This window comes from Maniola hyperantus, chromosome 15 (genome assembly GCF_902806685.2).
Source record: "Maniola hyperantus chromosome 15, iAphHyp1.2, whole genome shotgun sequence".
In the NCBI taxonomy this organism is placed as follows: domain Eukaryota; kingdom Metazoa; phylum Arthropoda; class Insecta; order Lepidoptera; family Nymphalidae; genus Maniola; species Maniola hyperantus.
The window spans coordinates 8,013,340-8,028,777 of record NC_048550.1 but is presented as its reverse complement, the minus strand read 5'-3'; the positions used below and the strand labels follow the sequence as shown (position 1 = coordinate 8,028,777).

The following is a 15,438-nucleotide window of genomic DNA, read 5'->3' as shown; positions in this document are numbered from 1 at the left end:
CGACAGGTTGAGATCGCAATCGGAGTATGAGGCGGGGAGAAGCCCCGCATAAAAGTATGTGTGTGCATGTTTTATACTTGCACACCACAAAAACATAAATAAGTAGATATTAATTATGTAAAAATAAGTTTAAATATAATAAATAGGTAAAAATCAATCTTTACTCGAACATAATATTAGCAAAAAATAGGTAGGTATACAATTTGTAAACGATACCACGCGGCAAATACATTTAACCTCAAACTATCAATGGGTATAAAGCACAAAATGTACTTGTGTATAAAATTGGTTGCGGTGAAGTGAACACGAGTTGATTGCTTTCGACAGAGACGCATCCTTATTGTGTTGTCGCTGGCGAGTCGCCACAGACGGCGGCCGAAATGTTTTTATTCCCCGCCTTGCCTGATATTGCAGTTTGCTTACGTCGCCCTCGATTTCCCGTATCTGGATAGTAAGGATCGTATCGCGTTACCGTCTGCATTGGAAATAAATATTATTTGTATCACACATATTTTATAGTTATTGTTGTCTTTAAACTGTATTATTACTTTGTTGATAGTAAAGATACTATAAACAAATACATAATTTCTCTATATTGTGGCAACAGAAGCCCATATTTTGTAGTAAATATTATACTTATGAACTATGAACTATATATATTTTATATATATATTTTAGTTACTTTCACAGCATTATGTCATATGGTATATTATTATGGGGTAATGCTGCTGATATTAATTCTATTTTTGTGCTGCAGAAAAGGGCTGTTCGAGCCATATACAGTATGGGGCCACGAGAGTCGCTGAGAACTAAATTTAGGGAAGTTAAAATTATGACAGTGCATAATCAATATATTTTTGAAAATTTACTGTACGTACATAAAAACATAAATAAATTTAAAAAAAAAAGTGACTGTCATAATATAAATACTAGAAATAAAAATAAACTTGTAATTCCCGCCTCTAGGCTCAGTAAAGTTAGCAATTCATTTGCTCGTAATTCCATACGTTTCTATAATAAGCTTCCAGAAGACATATTGGAGATGTCTCTCAACAAGTTCAAAGTTTTCATAAAACGTAAACTAATTGAAAAATCCTATTACAATGTAAAGGATTATTTAAATGATAAGCAAGCTTGGGAATGAGTTGCTTAACGACTTTGTGATAGTTCTAATAAGTTTCAATAATTTTGTAAAGTGGTGATAATAAAAAGAATACCCGGCTGAGTTTGTTGTGGGCTCTTCTCAGACCTGGGCGCGTTTGGAACCCTCGTAGCTTTAGTTTTAAGTTTGCGTTATAATTATCACCACTATATTATCTTACAAATCTAACACTATACCAGACAATCAATAAGAGTAATTTATTACCTATTTTGAATAAATCATTTGACTTTGACTTTGACTATGTTAGAACGTATAATTTAAAAGCTTTTTAATAGGCTGACTTGTTGTAACAAGTCATTCCATCGAAATTGGCAGTAATCCTCCATTTATCGATAAATTATTCAAAAATTTCTGAAACAGCTGCTTTTAATACTTATTTATATTTTATTTCTTCCTTTTTTGAGTTTGAAGGAGGTCTTGCCACGATAGATGGCGTCTTTATCTAATAAATAATGATCAATGTGTAACAAAGAAATAAGTAATTTACCTAGTCAAATTAAAATAAGGCAGACTTTCATACTTTTATCTGGCTCTACCTAGCGCTTGTTGCAAGACCAAACTGTAATTGTGAATAAATAAAAAGTATTTATCTTTATAGCACATTTATGCTAAGCAAACTTGTTACTACCTACAAAGGTACTTGTAACATTATTAATAGAAAAATACAGCTATAAATTTCCATCGGGCAATACCTACTGACAACGTACAATATATTTTAAGATGTGGGTTCATCATCGATATATCGAATCGTAACTATAAAATAAAAATTTATAATAGAATAACACCTTGTCGCTCTGTTATTTATTACCTGTTCAGCTCACATTGAATAAGTGACTCGATTAATAAAACATCTCATAGCTAGAATAGCTTCATATTTTAGCTGTCGGCAACAGTCAGACGCGATACGCGATCCAACTACTAAATACAATATTAGTGAGCGTCGCGACCACAATGCAGTGGAAATGTTAATTCAATCACAGTACCATTAGTTCGGCTTTCCGCAGTGTAATATTAATCTCGGTCTGTCGCAAAATTCCATTTAGTAGCGCCGCGAGCGAGCGCCAGCTTGTTCACGCCGACGACGGCCTGGCCCTGATTGATCCGACGCGATGTGATGCAGGATTAAGCCATGCCTGGAATAACTTTGTTGGGAATTCACGGAAATCCGGTAGTTTTATTCAGATGCTTTTAATGCAAACCAGTGTGACATAATCTTTTTCGAAGTCCTACACATTGTTGTTGACAGCTTTCGGTGCAGTTTTTATTCATCTACGGAATGGTTGTGTTTAGCGTATAAATTCCAAACTAGTCATTATTGTTAGAAACAACCAAGGAAGGAAATCTAACGATAGATCGTTTGTTACAAATTAAAATCGACCTATCCGTTTAGGCTGCAAGCGACCGCAAACAATTGTTTGATACGCATGCTAAAAACATTATCTTTTGATGCAATTAGGTAAAAATAGAAACCGTTCTTCCGTGGTGGTAATACCTAGCAGATACTTTAATTAAGTTGTAATTTAAGTTTACTCTTGTGATTATTTACACTTTCTATTCCTATCAAGGTATATTAGCGACAAAATAAAATAACACATTGGATGATATAATATTGAGTAACTTTATATTAACAAGACAGCACAACCAAGATTACATGTAATTTAATAATCACATATCACCTACGGCAGCGTCAGCGTAATAAGTACCCGGTATCGCTGACAACTTCCAACAAGGGAGTGACGTGCCGCGACATAAATAAATTATGCAACGCGCCACTTAGCGACACCACACCACACCTCGCCACCTCTGTAGCACACGTAGGTAGACCATATGCCCTCCCGCCGACAGACTCTCAACGAATAGTGTTACTGACTTTATGATAACATGAGCAAGTACAGCTTATACTATGCTAAATAGGCATTAAATAGGTAACTTCACTGTTTTATTAATTTAACTTTGATCTACTGTAAACGTAATAGCATTGGTTCTTGAATTTATGTATACCTACTTAGTCACAATTCACAACATGAAGTGCCTACTTATTACAATTTTCGCGGTCTACCTACATAAAAGTGGTCAAAAAAATTATTTAAACTAACATAGGTGCTTACATTATAAACGATCGGCCGGTTTTTTATCATTTACTTTAAACTATATTGTCTAATTTTTACATATCTACAATGTTATTGAACATAACTGAATTTATTTACCAATCGCTTACACACCGATATTTGCCTCGTGCGTATTTTGGCGAAAACAAATTGTCAAAACAGATGTTTTCGCCGAAAACGACGCGCAACGGAATATTTTAATGCTGTGGACGCGGCTGAATCTTTGAATAATTTTCGTAATATTAACAGTAAATAAACAGTTGTGATTAATTAAAGAGTATCAAGCCTTGCAAAAAGCATGTTTTTTTTAAAGTCGTCGGTTCAAATATCGTGATATTTCATTTTTATTAAATCTTGCATGAATGTTACACGTTACATAAATTGTTTAAATTTCTCACGAACATAACATAATAACCACCTTCATTAGTTTGTTCAGCAAACGGAAGGTGTAGAATGGTGTAGAGTAGGAGTTATTCCACGATACATTTAATATTTTACACACGACGCTTAGTACAGATATTATCGTTAGACATGCAGGCAATAAAATATAGCCAACACATTTAAATGGCTCTTAAGAAATTATTACTAAAGCGTGACTTAAATAAAAAATACAATGTTAACATTACGTTTAAATGTTATGTAATACCGCATACGGTACGGTATATCCTGTTTGCACTTTTGAACTTTAAATGCTCATTCTAGTTGAGAAATATGCGTATGATGCACACTTTACATGTTTTTAACCGACTTCCAAAGAGGAGGTGGTTCTTATACAACTAATTTTAACTTTTATCTGCTACGACGAGATCCTATTTTCTGTACGTTTCTTCTTCTACTCATGCATGCGGATGAATATTTTCATTGTCGTGTATGTTATGCTTTTAAGATGTTTGCCGAAGCTATAGTCTTCCTGAGTCTTCCATAATGTAACTGAGCATTGTCGTTATCCGTTGGCCTTACTAAGAGGCTTAAGATCCCCTTACTTCGCAGGTTATCAAGCTTGCTCTAGGTACTTGATGCATGAATCAACTTTTTATTCTTTACACATTTTCTGTAATTACACGACGTCCAGCAGTCTTGGTTCACTAGCCTTGAGTATAAAGCAGTAATGAGTGAGATCTCTTTAGCTTTTATGTACTAATTAAACCGGTAATGCTCTAGTGAGGTCAATAGGGTCAATACACATTCACAACAGGAAACTATTCATGAAAAATGTAAATTATGACCTGAGTATTGAGCTGTTTGAGGGAGGTCTGTACTTATCTACTAACTAACCCGGAAACCTTCTGGTGAGGTCAATAGGGTCAAAAAATGATCACAATAGGAGAGTATTCATGAAATATGTAATTGAATGATTTATCGCGTTGGTCACGTTTCGCCGCCATATGGAGTTCTCATGAATAAGTAATGTTCGCCGGTCGTTGTTTCAATTAGCGGTCGTGTCGTCGCGTCGGTCTGGCCCGGCCTCCTGCCACCCGCTTGCGCTACCGAACCAACCGGAATGCCATTTATAAACTGATTCTGTGCCACCCTCACTAAAACTTACTGTCGTGGAACATCGTAAACAAAGTGGCCATTTAATTCACACGAAAGTTTGTTGTTTTACATATTGGCTTTTGATTGTGACTTCAGGACTTCAGCCTGTTATTGTTCTGTCATTAATATTATATTGAGCAGAGACAGAGTGAACTAGAGTGAGGGAACTCTTGGATTGATCCTAAATCGACGATAATGCAAAATATTAGGCTATGGATATGACGCCTGCAAATGTAGGAACCTTGACGCCTACCAGTGACGTCGAAGGCTCGACATTTTGTTTCAACTTCCCAAACTGTCGTGAACAATGGCAGAGTCATATCTGATTTCATTTTGTCCACCGATATACCTACAGAATATAGATGCACAAAATGCTCCTGACCTACAAAGTTATTCAATTCTCGTTGGAATAAATCCAAACAGAAACACTGTTTAAGGGTCTATTATAATTGGAGCGCAATGTAATGAGCGAAAGTAATTACGCGGCAAACATCAGGCGGACCGCGAAACACGATCCATCCCGGATTAGTAGGATCTTACTCGAAACACAACACGAATTAAATTAACGTGTGTGACTCCATTTGAATCATTTATCTATGTAAAAGATCCGAAGGCAATCCCTTACAACGGAAATAGGGACGTAATCACTTGAGTGTGTCTTTATTATTGCCTGTTTTAGGGGAGCGTTATCACATTCACAAATTTTTATATATCTTTGTTGTTTGTTTGTTCTTGAATATCATATAAAAATGACTATTCAAGAACAAAACTCCCTCTTTCGCTATTTGAATAGGTGCCATAATAATATTTCATTAAATTGAATTCCGTGCAAAAAATACCACGACTTTATTTTAAAAGTTCGCAGCACAATGAATTATGAGATACAATTGCTCTCGAAGCCGACATAATTTATAAAAACCGGCCGCCAGTAATTGATTCTGTGTTCAATAAAAAGTAAAAACATGGATGTTTTTTTTTTGTGTTTCAATCAACATTTGCAATTCAAATGTTTCATTAGTCATGAAAAAATTGCATAATGATCACTGAAATATTATTAATAGAGCTTGTTGCTTAGAATTGGTATGCCAAAAATGCATTGACTATTATTATCATATCACTGCAAAAATGTAATAAATAGGTCTTCTTTTTTTGTTTAAACTTTTAATAGTCATAAAGTCTAAACTGCTCGTTGTCAATGCACTTTAACAAGTTCCTTCGAAACATAAAGAACATGACTGAAAAAAAGAGAGCAAAATCAAATTGCGGACTAACTTATCCTAAGTAATAAAAACATGGAAGTTCAGTGAGCGAGGGCGGTCGGAGAGTTATCCATTTACAGAGAGTTAGTCGTTTTATTTTCTTTTATCCGTCCCGTCGAGCGCTCATCGTTGGGCAGATTTGTTTCCCCCGAATTCGTCTTTCGAACCCTGCCATGAAATAGACGCGAAATGTGATAAATGGGATGCTCTTTTTATTAAGTCCCGGGCGCGTTACGTTATGGGTAGACCCATTTCGGCTCACATCCCTGTCTTATCAAATTTTCTTATATTTCGGTTTTCTTACATCCTGCGCTTTGTTAAAAGGCTCCCTTTCTCTAATCCCATCATCAATTCCATTTGAGACCAATAAAAATATGCTGTTCCACCGATATTAGGGCGGCATGTAAAAATATGAAAAATAAATATAACCGCGGTGGTGTTGTATGTTTTATGAATGACCGTTAGATTATATAGTAATACTCTTCTGCAGGGTATAACGCTGCTTCAAGACGCTGGAACGTCGGATGATAGCGGACGGGCATCAGAAAGACTCACGGGCAGTTCAGTGGCACCCCGGGATCCCGATTCCTCTCGCGACCGACTTAGCGATGTACGTATAAAGAATAATTGTTTACCATCTTTCTCACTTTTTATACTAGTTTGTCGTCCTACATTTCGAAAGCTTTATTCGTGTCTGTTGTATTACGTACTTCTTCGAAAAAACCTTCCAATGGACTGACGTAGGTGTGTAATTTGTTCCGATTCGCAATCTGTCGCGCCGTGACCCTCAAAATTGTAAATCAAGTTAGGGTGCATGATAAAATTATCCTCCCAATGTTGTGATATTTTTTGTTTTATTTTCCTAATTGTGTTTTTCTTTTGCATTGCCTACGTTTCTCCAGTCAAAAATGTTATTAGGCTAAAATCTAAAAACCTACGCAGCGGTTTTTTGCTAAAATTAATTAGATTTTCTGTTGTTAATTGGATAATGAATGTGAACAGTGAAAAAGCGGCTAGTTAAGTTTTCCTTAGATATTCCAATCCACTCACATCTTCGCTTTCTTGTTCTCCCAACAGGCCAGTAGCCGCTGTAGTTCCGGAAAAGGCTATATCGTGAGTATACCTACTGTTTTCCTTGTCTTGTACAAACTTTCTTCACACATCTGATATCACCTCTCGCGCTTGATCACTTCGCTTGTTAACATATTGTGCACTGCATTCTAGGCATGCTCTGTTTACCCTATTATTTTCCGCTGCTAAAACAAAGTCCATTCCTAACCTAGTTTTAATGGTAGTTTGATAATATAATTTCTTATAACGTTGTAAATTACAAGATCATGAATTTTGCGCAAAATTATAATTTATCATTGGAAAGGTGAACACAGAAATAAAGACAAGGTACATGACGAAGAAATTTGAAACTATTAAGGCATTAGTAGTAGCAATAAAACAAATCGTGAACGCCATTAAAAGAGTTGTTCAAAGGTGAAAGTAATAATTTTCGATTACTGTGTGCAAATTTACTCCGATCACGAAACACCTAGTCCCTGTTCGATATTCGGCGCGTATAGCACCTAAATCACGAGATTTGTCGAGGCGGCGCCGTTTCGTACTATATAACTTTACCTGCGCCCTGAATACTTCATGGCCCCTGTATTTATTTGAAATTGTAATATCTCAGTCTGATCCTCCTTGTTTTTCTTAGCGCTTTGTAAATATTGTACAATGTCGGTCTCAGCTATAATAAAAATCTTATTTCGATAAGTCGTGTATATTAATATTTTGTTTGGATATTGTGGTATATATATTACCAAGTAAAGCAGTAACTCTAGGTAGCTTATAATTACATGCTTATTTAAGACATACGAACACAAGTTTTTGCTTAGTTTAACCTCTAGACCTACATTAAGAGATTGCCTTTTTGTTAACTTATAAACGTATGTATTTCTAATAAATCCAAATGAAATTAAATTAACGATTCACGTACATAATAAACGTACTCAGACTTGGGGGGAGATTAGAATAAAATTAAAAAAATATCGAAAAGTTAACGTCAATACAAAATGTATCTTGTATTATTAAAGGTTTTTCTCGGTAGAAACGGCATTCCGAACCAGTGGTAAATTAAAACTACCTGACTATTCATAAGTACTTGTAAAAAGTTTACATGAATAAAAAACATTATATTCTAAAAAACATTCTATTCTATTCTATTCTAAAAGTTAAAACAAAAACTGGATTTGTAACTCTTTATAAAATGCACAGGTACAATACGCAGCAGAAAGTGATGTACATCGGCCTTTAGAATGACATTTCGGCTTTGTAGAGCGTTGTCTCTGTCATTCATACCTATATGACGTTTTGTCGGTCTCAGTAACAGGGACAACGCTATATAAATCTGCTACCTCCTTCTAAAGGTCGATGTACATTACTTTCTGCCGCGTACTGTATACCTAAAACATTTTATAATTTGTTATAATATCTTAATCAAACAGTAATGATGACAATACAATCAAATAACTGGAAAACGTAATTCCGTGACATAAATATAATATTCAAATGAATCATTATTATACTAATAAAATCACTTTACTGTCTACATAAATTATTCTGAATTGATTTTCATTAGTCTAAATATTATTAATTCTCACGCCAATGATAATAATTTGGATAGTTAATTCAATGATAATGTATTACTAGGTGTACCGGAATATGCAAATGAGTAGACATTGATTATCACACAGTGACAGAGGTAGGCGTCGCTTAATCCCGCCACGGATGACGAGTAATTAGTGTTGATCTATGAGTCACGAATATATTACAAATTGTTAGTTAAATTAGTAATGTACACGCATGTTTTGCTTTAATAAACAAGATATGAAAATGACGATTTTCTGATTTTTTGCTTAATTATTTAATAAATCATGTATTGATTATGGCCTAAAAGCCAGCGTGAGCCAGACCTTCGTTATTTTATAAAAGCTGAAAGTTTATCTGCGTATTGTCCCCAACACTGGGAACAATGCGCTGACTCTCTCTCTTTCTATTAAGATGACAAGTAGCTTCTCAACAGAGAACATTGTAAAGCAAAAATTAGTGATCTTACTCTGCCCAAATGCTAATTAAATAACCAAGGACAGATTCTGCTAAATTCGTAACAACTTCTTAATATTGTCAAAATTATTTTCAGTTTTCAATTTAGCAGGAGCTGCTTCTATTTGGATTTTGACAGGGCAATAGTCAAGAATATCGTCATGTTCATATTACTAACTTCATAATGCATGTTAATTCTTGGTATAATTTCCACTTGGTAATTGTTGTTTTTTTCTTTTTACAGTGTGATAGTGAAGGCGACGACGATAAGGTAAGTGCTATAATATTTTATTCTCTATCATTAAGAACGCTCTTCAACAATGTACAGATACGCGAAAATTAATTAAAGCTTTCTAAACTCGTCTACGAAACTGGAAAAGTTGAAACAGCGTCGGAAATAAGTGTCCGTGTAATGTAAGTGGCGAAGTTGCTCGTTCCCGGTTTATTACAACAACGATACAGTGATTAATCTCACGGGAGGAGACGCCTCGAGCACCTGTTTACAAATTGTTTTAGTCTCCATCCAATCTTCTAATTGAATTTTGTCAAGAACAAAACATTCGTCACTAAATTCTAATTAAGTACCTACCTATATAATTTCTAAATTGTCAAAACTCAAATTGTTCCGTTGAAAAATTTAGTTATTTTAACTTTTATAGTAGAATTTATACAGCGCGGGCGGACTAAGTGTAAGCTGATTACTCTTTGACAGATTGCAACACGAAGTGTATAAGAATAGCGCTCTGCAGAGCTTTGCCTTGTCGACGGAACGGACGGTCGTCGAAGGAATACACCTTCTTGCAATGTCTTGTTCCATATTTGCAAATGTGGCGCAGACGCAAAGTGCCTTTAATTAATTAAACACATTACGCTTTTTGCATCTACTCCGTGCCGTCTTTTGAAATTTCGTCTGTGACTTCTATATAAATTCTTGATTGTAATTTTAAGAAAACCAATTCTTAAAATTACTATCATTATAATATATCTATTTATGAATGATTTGCTAGTTTATATACAGTTTGCTAGTTAGTTGGTATGGTATAGACTCTTGATAAGTGCTCGGCTGCTCTTTGTACGCGCGCTGTACAGTGTTAAAGCTTTAACTAACTCGTCAACAGGTTGTGAAATGCGAGTTAAAAGCGGTTGAGTAGTAGGGAGCGCTTTGCCGTGTCGACGCAGCAAAGGGTGCTGATTACGCGCCGTCGCTCTGTTCCGTAATTACAAGATTGGCGCAGTTGCGAAGTGCCAGTAATTAAGTACGTTATATTACTCGCCTTTTGCGTCCGCTCTAATGTATGACTGAAAATCCTCGTCTCTATTTCATTCATTGCCGTGAAATATGTTTCTGCGAATGTTGCTACAAAATTATTCGGTGCCAGTGCCAGTAAATTCAAACCGTGTTTAATGGGCTTCAGAAAAAACAAAACCGAAAAGCATTGCATGTTTGCAGGAATTTATTAATGTCCAAATCCTTTTTGAAAACGAAATTCATTGGGCTGTACGTTTAAATAGGCCGTCGTTTTATTTTCCTTTTTTTCCTAGTAACTACAAAAAGCTAAAATTGCTTAATATTTTCATACCTACGTACGTACAAAATACGATTTTAGTCTTTAATACTTTTGACATGACAGTTGACACAAAGAGCAAATGGCGAGTCCTTTCTCAAAATTTACGCATTATAATTTATATAAAGAAAATGAACAATAAACAAGTTCAAAATATAGGTAGCTATTAAAAACAAAACGTTCTGGTCTAATTTTGCAACGTGGAGGTGCGCTTAATCGCGAACCCTTTGTAATTGCGACTGAACCTCGTCCCCTTTTAATCTAATTATGTATGTATGCCTGCTTCATTGCAACCACGCTCCTAAATCTTATGACGCGGAGAATAGGCTTGTCAAACAATAATTGTTTCGTAAGTGAATTACGGAAAAACACCATGGTTTAACAAAAATGCGAGCAGACGGATCACCTTATGTTAAGTGATTACCGACGCCCATGAACATTTGCTGCACCAGAGAAATCGCTAATGCATTTTCGGCTTTTCAGGAATTGGTTTGCCTCTTGAAATAATAACCCCATGTTGTAATATAGTAGGAACACCGCCGAAAGGAGTTGATTCCAAGTTTGTACAGTACGGCGGCAGAAAATAATGTACATCGACCTTTAGAAGGAGATAGCGGATTTGTAGAGCAATCTCTACCTATCTACCTACTCTACCTACTTGTACTTTATTATTGCATAGAAACTTGATTTCGGCATCAATAAAAAATATGGGTTTAATAAAAAAACTGCTATACCTGTTCCAGGTTAGCTCGCTTCCATCTTAGACTGCATCATCACTTACCAGGTTAGATTGCAGTCAAGGGCTAACTTGTATCTGAATAAAAAATTATAAAAAATCCGTAAGAAACAATTTTATTAATCAAACATTATTTAAAATCATAATGTAAGTAGGCAGTAATTAGTCAACAATCTTGATGATTGGTCTAATCTCGAAGGCAGGAAGGAATAAATTGTTTGCAAACGACAATTCCACCACAAGGGACAATATTTCCCTTGTTTTGTTTGTCTGTCTGTTATTACACGACGATTTTTTAATCCTGTGGGATCTATTTGATTTTCTGAGATAAAAATTAGCCTAAAATAATTGCTATCTCTGTACCAAAAATTGATGCCCAGTCGCGGGAATCCACGTAGATTTAATTTTTTTGGAAACTTTGTGGGAACTCTTTGATTATCCAGAACAAAAAAGACTACGTCTGTCCCTGGGTTGCAAGCTATTTCTGTATCTTTCGTCAATATCAGTTTAAAGGACGGGCCGTGAAAACGTAGTAGATAGACAGACACACTTTCGCATTCACAATATAGTATGGATATGCCTCGTGTCTACTAAAATTTTAGTGATTCATTTAAATTTTAGTATTAATTGCAACTCTGCAATGTAAAACTCATATATTGGTGCATTGGGGTATTATGTTAATTTAAATCATTCTTAATGCTAGAGTCATCCAAATCTCAGAGGCTTTTATTACTCCGATAGCATCTCAAGCGACAATTCTATTCCAACTTAAAGGCGTCCCTCTTAATCTAATTATGTCTAACCGCTTCGCTGCCCTTTAACAACCCACCCTGAAATATCACATCCCTTGTGTCGATTGTGATTGATAAATAAATGTTTTGTCTGTATAAATGGGTGTCTGGTGCGGTGCTATCATTCAGATAATAAGATATTAATAATAATCTAGAATATATAAAAGGAAAAGCTGACTGGCTGACTGACTGACTGACTTAAGGACTGACGGACTGACTGATCTATCAACGCACAGCTCAAACCACTGGACGGATCGGGCTTAAATTTTGCATGCATATAGCTATTATGGTGTAGACATCCGCTAAGAAAGGATTTTTGAAATTTTAACCCCCGAGGGGTTAAAATAGTGGTTTAAATAGTCCACGTGGACGAAGTCCCGAGAATAAGCTAGTACAATAATAAAATCGAACCGCTCTACTGCCGAAAAGTCAAAAATTCCTGAAAAACCGTCAACGCATTAGCTGTTCCTCTGGTCTTCATAGGCGTGGTAATCACTTATCATACGCGCAACACGTCATATTTATTGCTACATATATACTTTTAGCATGTCGGTGACGCGACTTTGAAGTTTTTACCCGTCCCGAAATCGCCTAACGTGCCTCAAGAAATTTTTACTTCAAAAATACCCATCCTCCCATTCCAAGAATAGAATTTATATTTCTTATCATATTCGTCGTTACTTCAATTTCATAGTTTAATTGATTGAAGCACATGCTTACGTAGGCCATTCAAATTCCAAACACTTTAGCATGATAACATTGTTCACATGCATTCTGTCTCATTGTGAGGAACTGCTCTGATGTCCTTAAATTCACTCACTCCGCACTCCGCACATATTTGCACATCGTCTTAGCTTAAAAAAAGGTATAGTAGGTACATCTCGTTATACCTATACCTTTTTTAAATGACTGTTTTTTTTTTCAAATTAAGTAACTAGAAACACGAGTCAAATTATTACACGAACCATTCAAATCCCAGTGCTTAGATTGATAGCATTGTTCGTACGTGGCAATTTCGCCTCAATCGCGTCCCTTTTAATCCAATTGTTCCTGACTGTTCCCATAAAAATCCACCCTACCAGTATATCGATTTGGCGCGAATAAAAAACGCCACATATACTTGCATTGTACCTACATTTACACCTTACAGACACATGGATACGATTATTGATTTTAAGTAATGTTTTTTAATGTCAGTTTAGAAAAAAGGAATGAATATCGCAATCTCACTTACCGAGTTATACACCAGCTTTTGTAATAAAAACTGTTGTCACAAAGTTGTTTCTGCAGTCCGTTTCTCGGAATAAATTATTTATTGAAGAAAGTTTCTTGCGAAACAATTTTGATTGGAGAGTTCTGGTTAAATAATAGGTTCCCACTCGACCTTCTTTAACTTTTTGGAAATATTGTAATATAATTGTTTTCATAACTTCTGATAACGAAAAGGTCTTTTCTGTAACGTTTAAATAATTCTGTAAGATAAGTGTAATTTTAGGGTTCCGTACCTCAAAAGGAAAAACTTATAAAAAGGAACCCTTATAGGATCACTTTGTTATCTGTCTGTCTGTCGGTCTGTCAAGAAACCTACAGGGTACTTCCCGTTGAGCTAGAATCATGAAATTTGGCAGGCAGGTAGGTAGGTAGGTCTTATAGCAGACATTCGGGGAAAAATCTGAAAACCGTGAATTTGTGGTTACATCACACAAAAAAAAATTAAATTGTGTTCATGAACTACTAATTCGTATTTTCAATTTTCGAAGTTAGATAACTATATCAAGTGGGGTATCATATGAAAGGTCTTCACCTGAGCATTCTAAAATAGATTTTTATTTATTTTTATGCATCATAGTTTTTGAATTATCGTGCAAAATGTCGAAAAAATACGACTGTAGTACGGAACCCTCGTTGCGCGAACCTGACTCGCACTTTTTTTTTTGGCCTGTTTTCGTAACTGTTATCAATTTCATTTCTATACGATAAAGATCTTAATGCGTTTGTGTAATGTTTTAATTAGTTACGAAATCGCTAGTATCGCTTTACGCAGACGCATGTACCTTAAGTTAGTTACCAACTATTAGGTAATACATTAATAAAATATGGTGGATTAAATTTCGATTCTTGACATATCATCATTAATTACACAGATAAGCTAACTTTAATTTGATACAAACGATTACACTGAAGTGTAGAAAAATTGTAACGTTACAAGATAACAAAAAATAAAATGACAATGTAACTATTGAAATGATCGGTGGACTAAATCTGTAAAATAATCGTTCTTTATGCAGTTTAGTAGTATAATATTATATTGCGGTAATTTAATATAACAAGATAAAAAGTTTTACAATAGATACCTAACTATATTATTATTTATTTACTGAACCGATATCGAAAACAATACAAATCGTTTTTATTAATTTTTAGGGTTCCGTCCCTTAAGAGAAAAAAAGGATTTTAGGATCATTTCGTTGTATGTCTGTCCGTCCGCTGTTTGTCGTGTCTGTCAAGAAAACCTATAGGGTACTTCCCGTTTACCTATTATCATAAAATTAGCAGGTATTGGCAGGTAGGTAAGTCTTATAGCACAAGTAAAGGAAAAATCCGAAAACCGTGAAAAAAAATATGTGTTCATGAACAAATATTATATTCAACTTTCAAAGTAAGATAACTATACCAAGTGGGGTATCATATGAAAGGGCTTTACATATACATTCTAAAACAGATTTTTATTTATTTTTATGCATAATAGTTTTTAATTTATCGTGCAAAGTGTCGGAAAAATACAACTGTAGTACGGAACCCTCGGTGCGCGAGTCTGACTCGCACTTGGCCGGTTTTTAATTTCTATTTTGTTACATCTAATGTCCAAGTGTCATTAATTTGATTAGCTTTAAAATACAAATAGTAGGTATATTTCGATGTTGGTAAGATATTAATATTGTGATAAAATATCATAAAGATCGGCAGTTAATAGGTAAAGATTAATAATTATATGATCGAAAGTCGAGTGGCACAATAATGCCCGTAAATGGATATCTTAGGAGAAAATCAGTGTTGGCTCCAGTATTGTGACCGTGTCGATTAATTTAATTATCCCGGGAGAGGTTGACTGTAGTAGAATCGCTTTGGCCTCGAGTTGCTCAGGGCCGAAGTGTAAGAGAGCTTTCACATAAATCAAGGAGATAAAT

The 15,438-nt window shown here is 35.1% G+C and overlaps 1 protein-coding gene across 6 annotated transcripts in view; it reads left to right on the top strand.

The window, feature by feature from the left end:
- Positions 1-15,438, top strand: part of LOC117989036 (proline-rich protein 36-like) — a 92,291-nt gene that overhangs the window by 29,602 nt on the left and 47,251 nt on the right. For 4 of the 6 annotated variants that reach the window (XM_069503358.1, XM_069503356.1, XM_034976338.2 and 1 more), the window contains exons 3-5: positions 6,556-6,675; positions 7,143-7,178; positions 9,403-9,429. In XM_069503358.1, the coding sequence (XP_069359459.1) occupies positions 6,556-6,675; positions 7,143-7,178; positions 9,403-9,429 (183 nt within the window). The remainder of the gene's footprint in view (positions 1-6,555; positions 6,676-7,142; positions 7,179-9,402; positions 9,430-15,438) is intronic. The other 2 variants (XM_069503359.1, XM_069503360.1) reach the window with 2 other exon arrangements.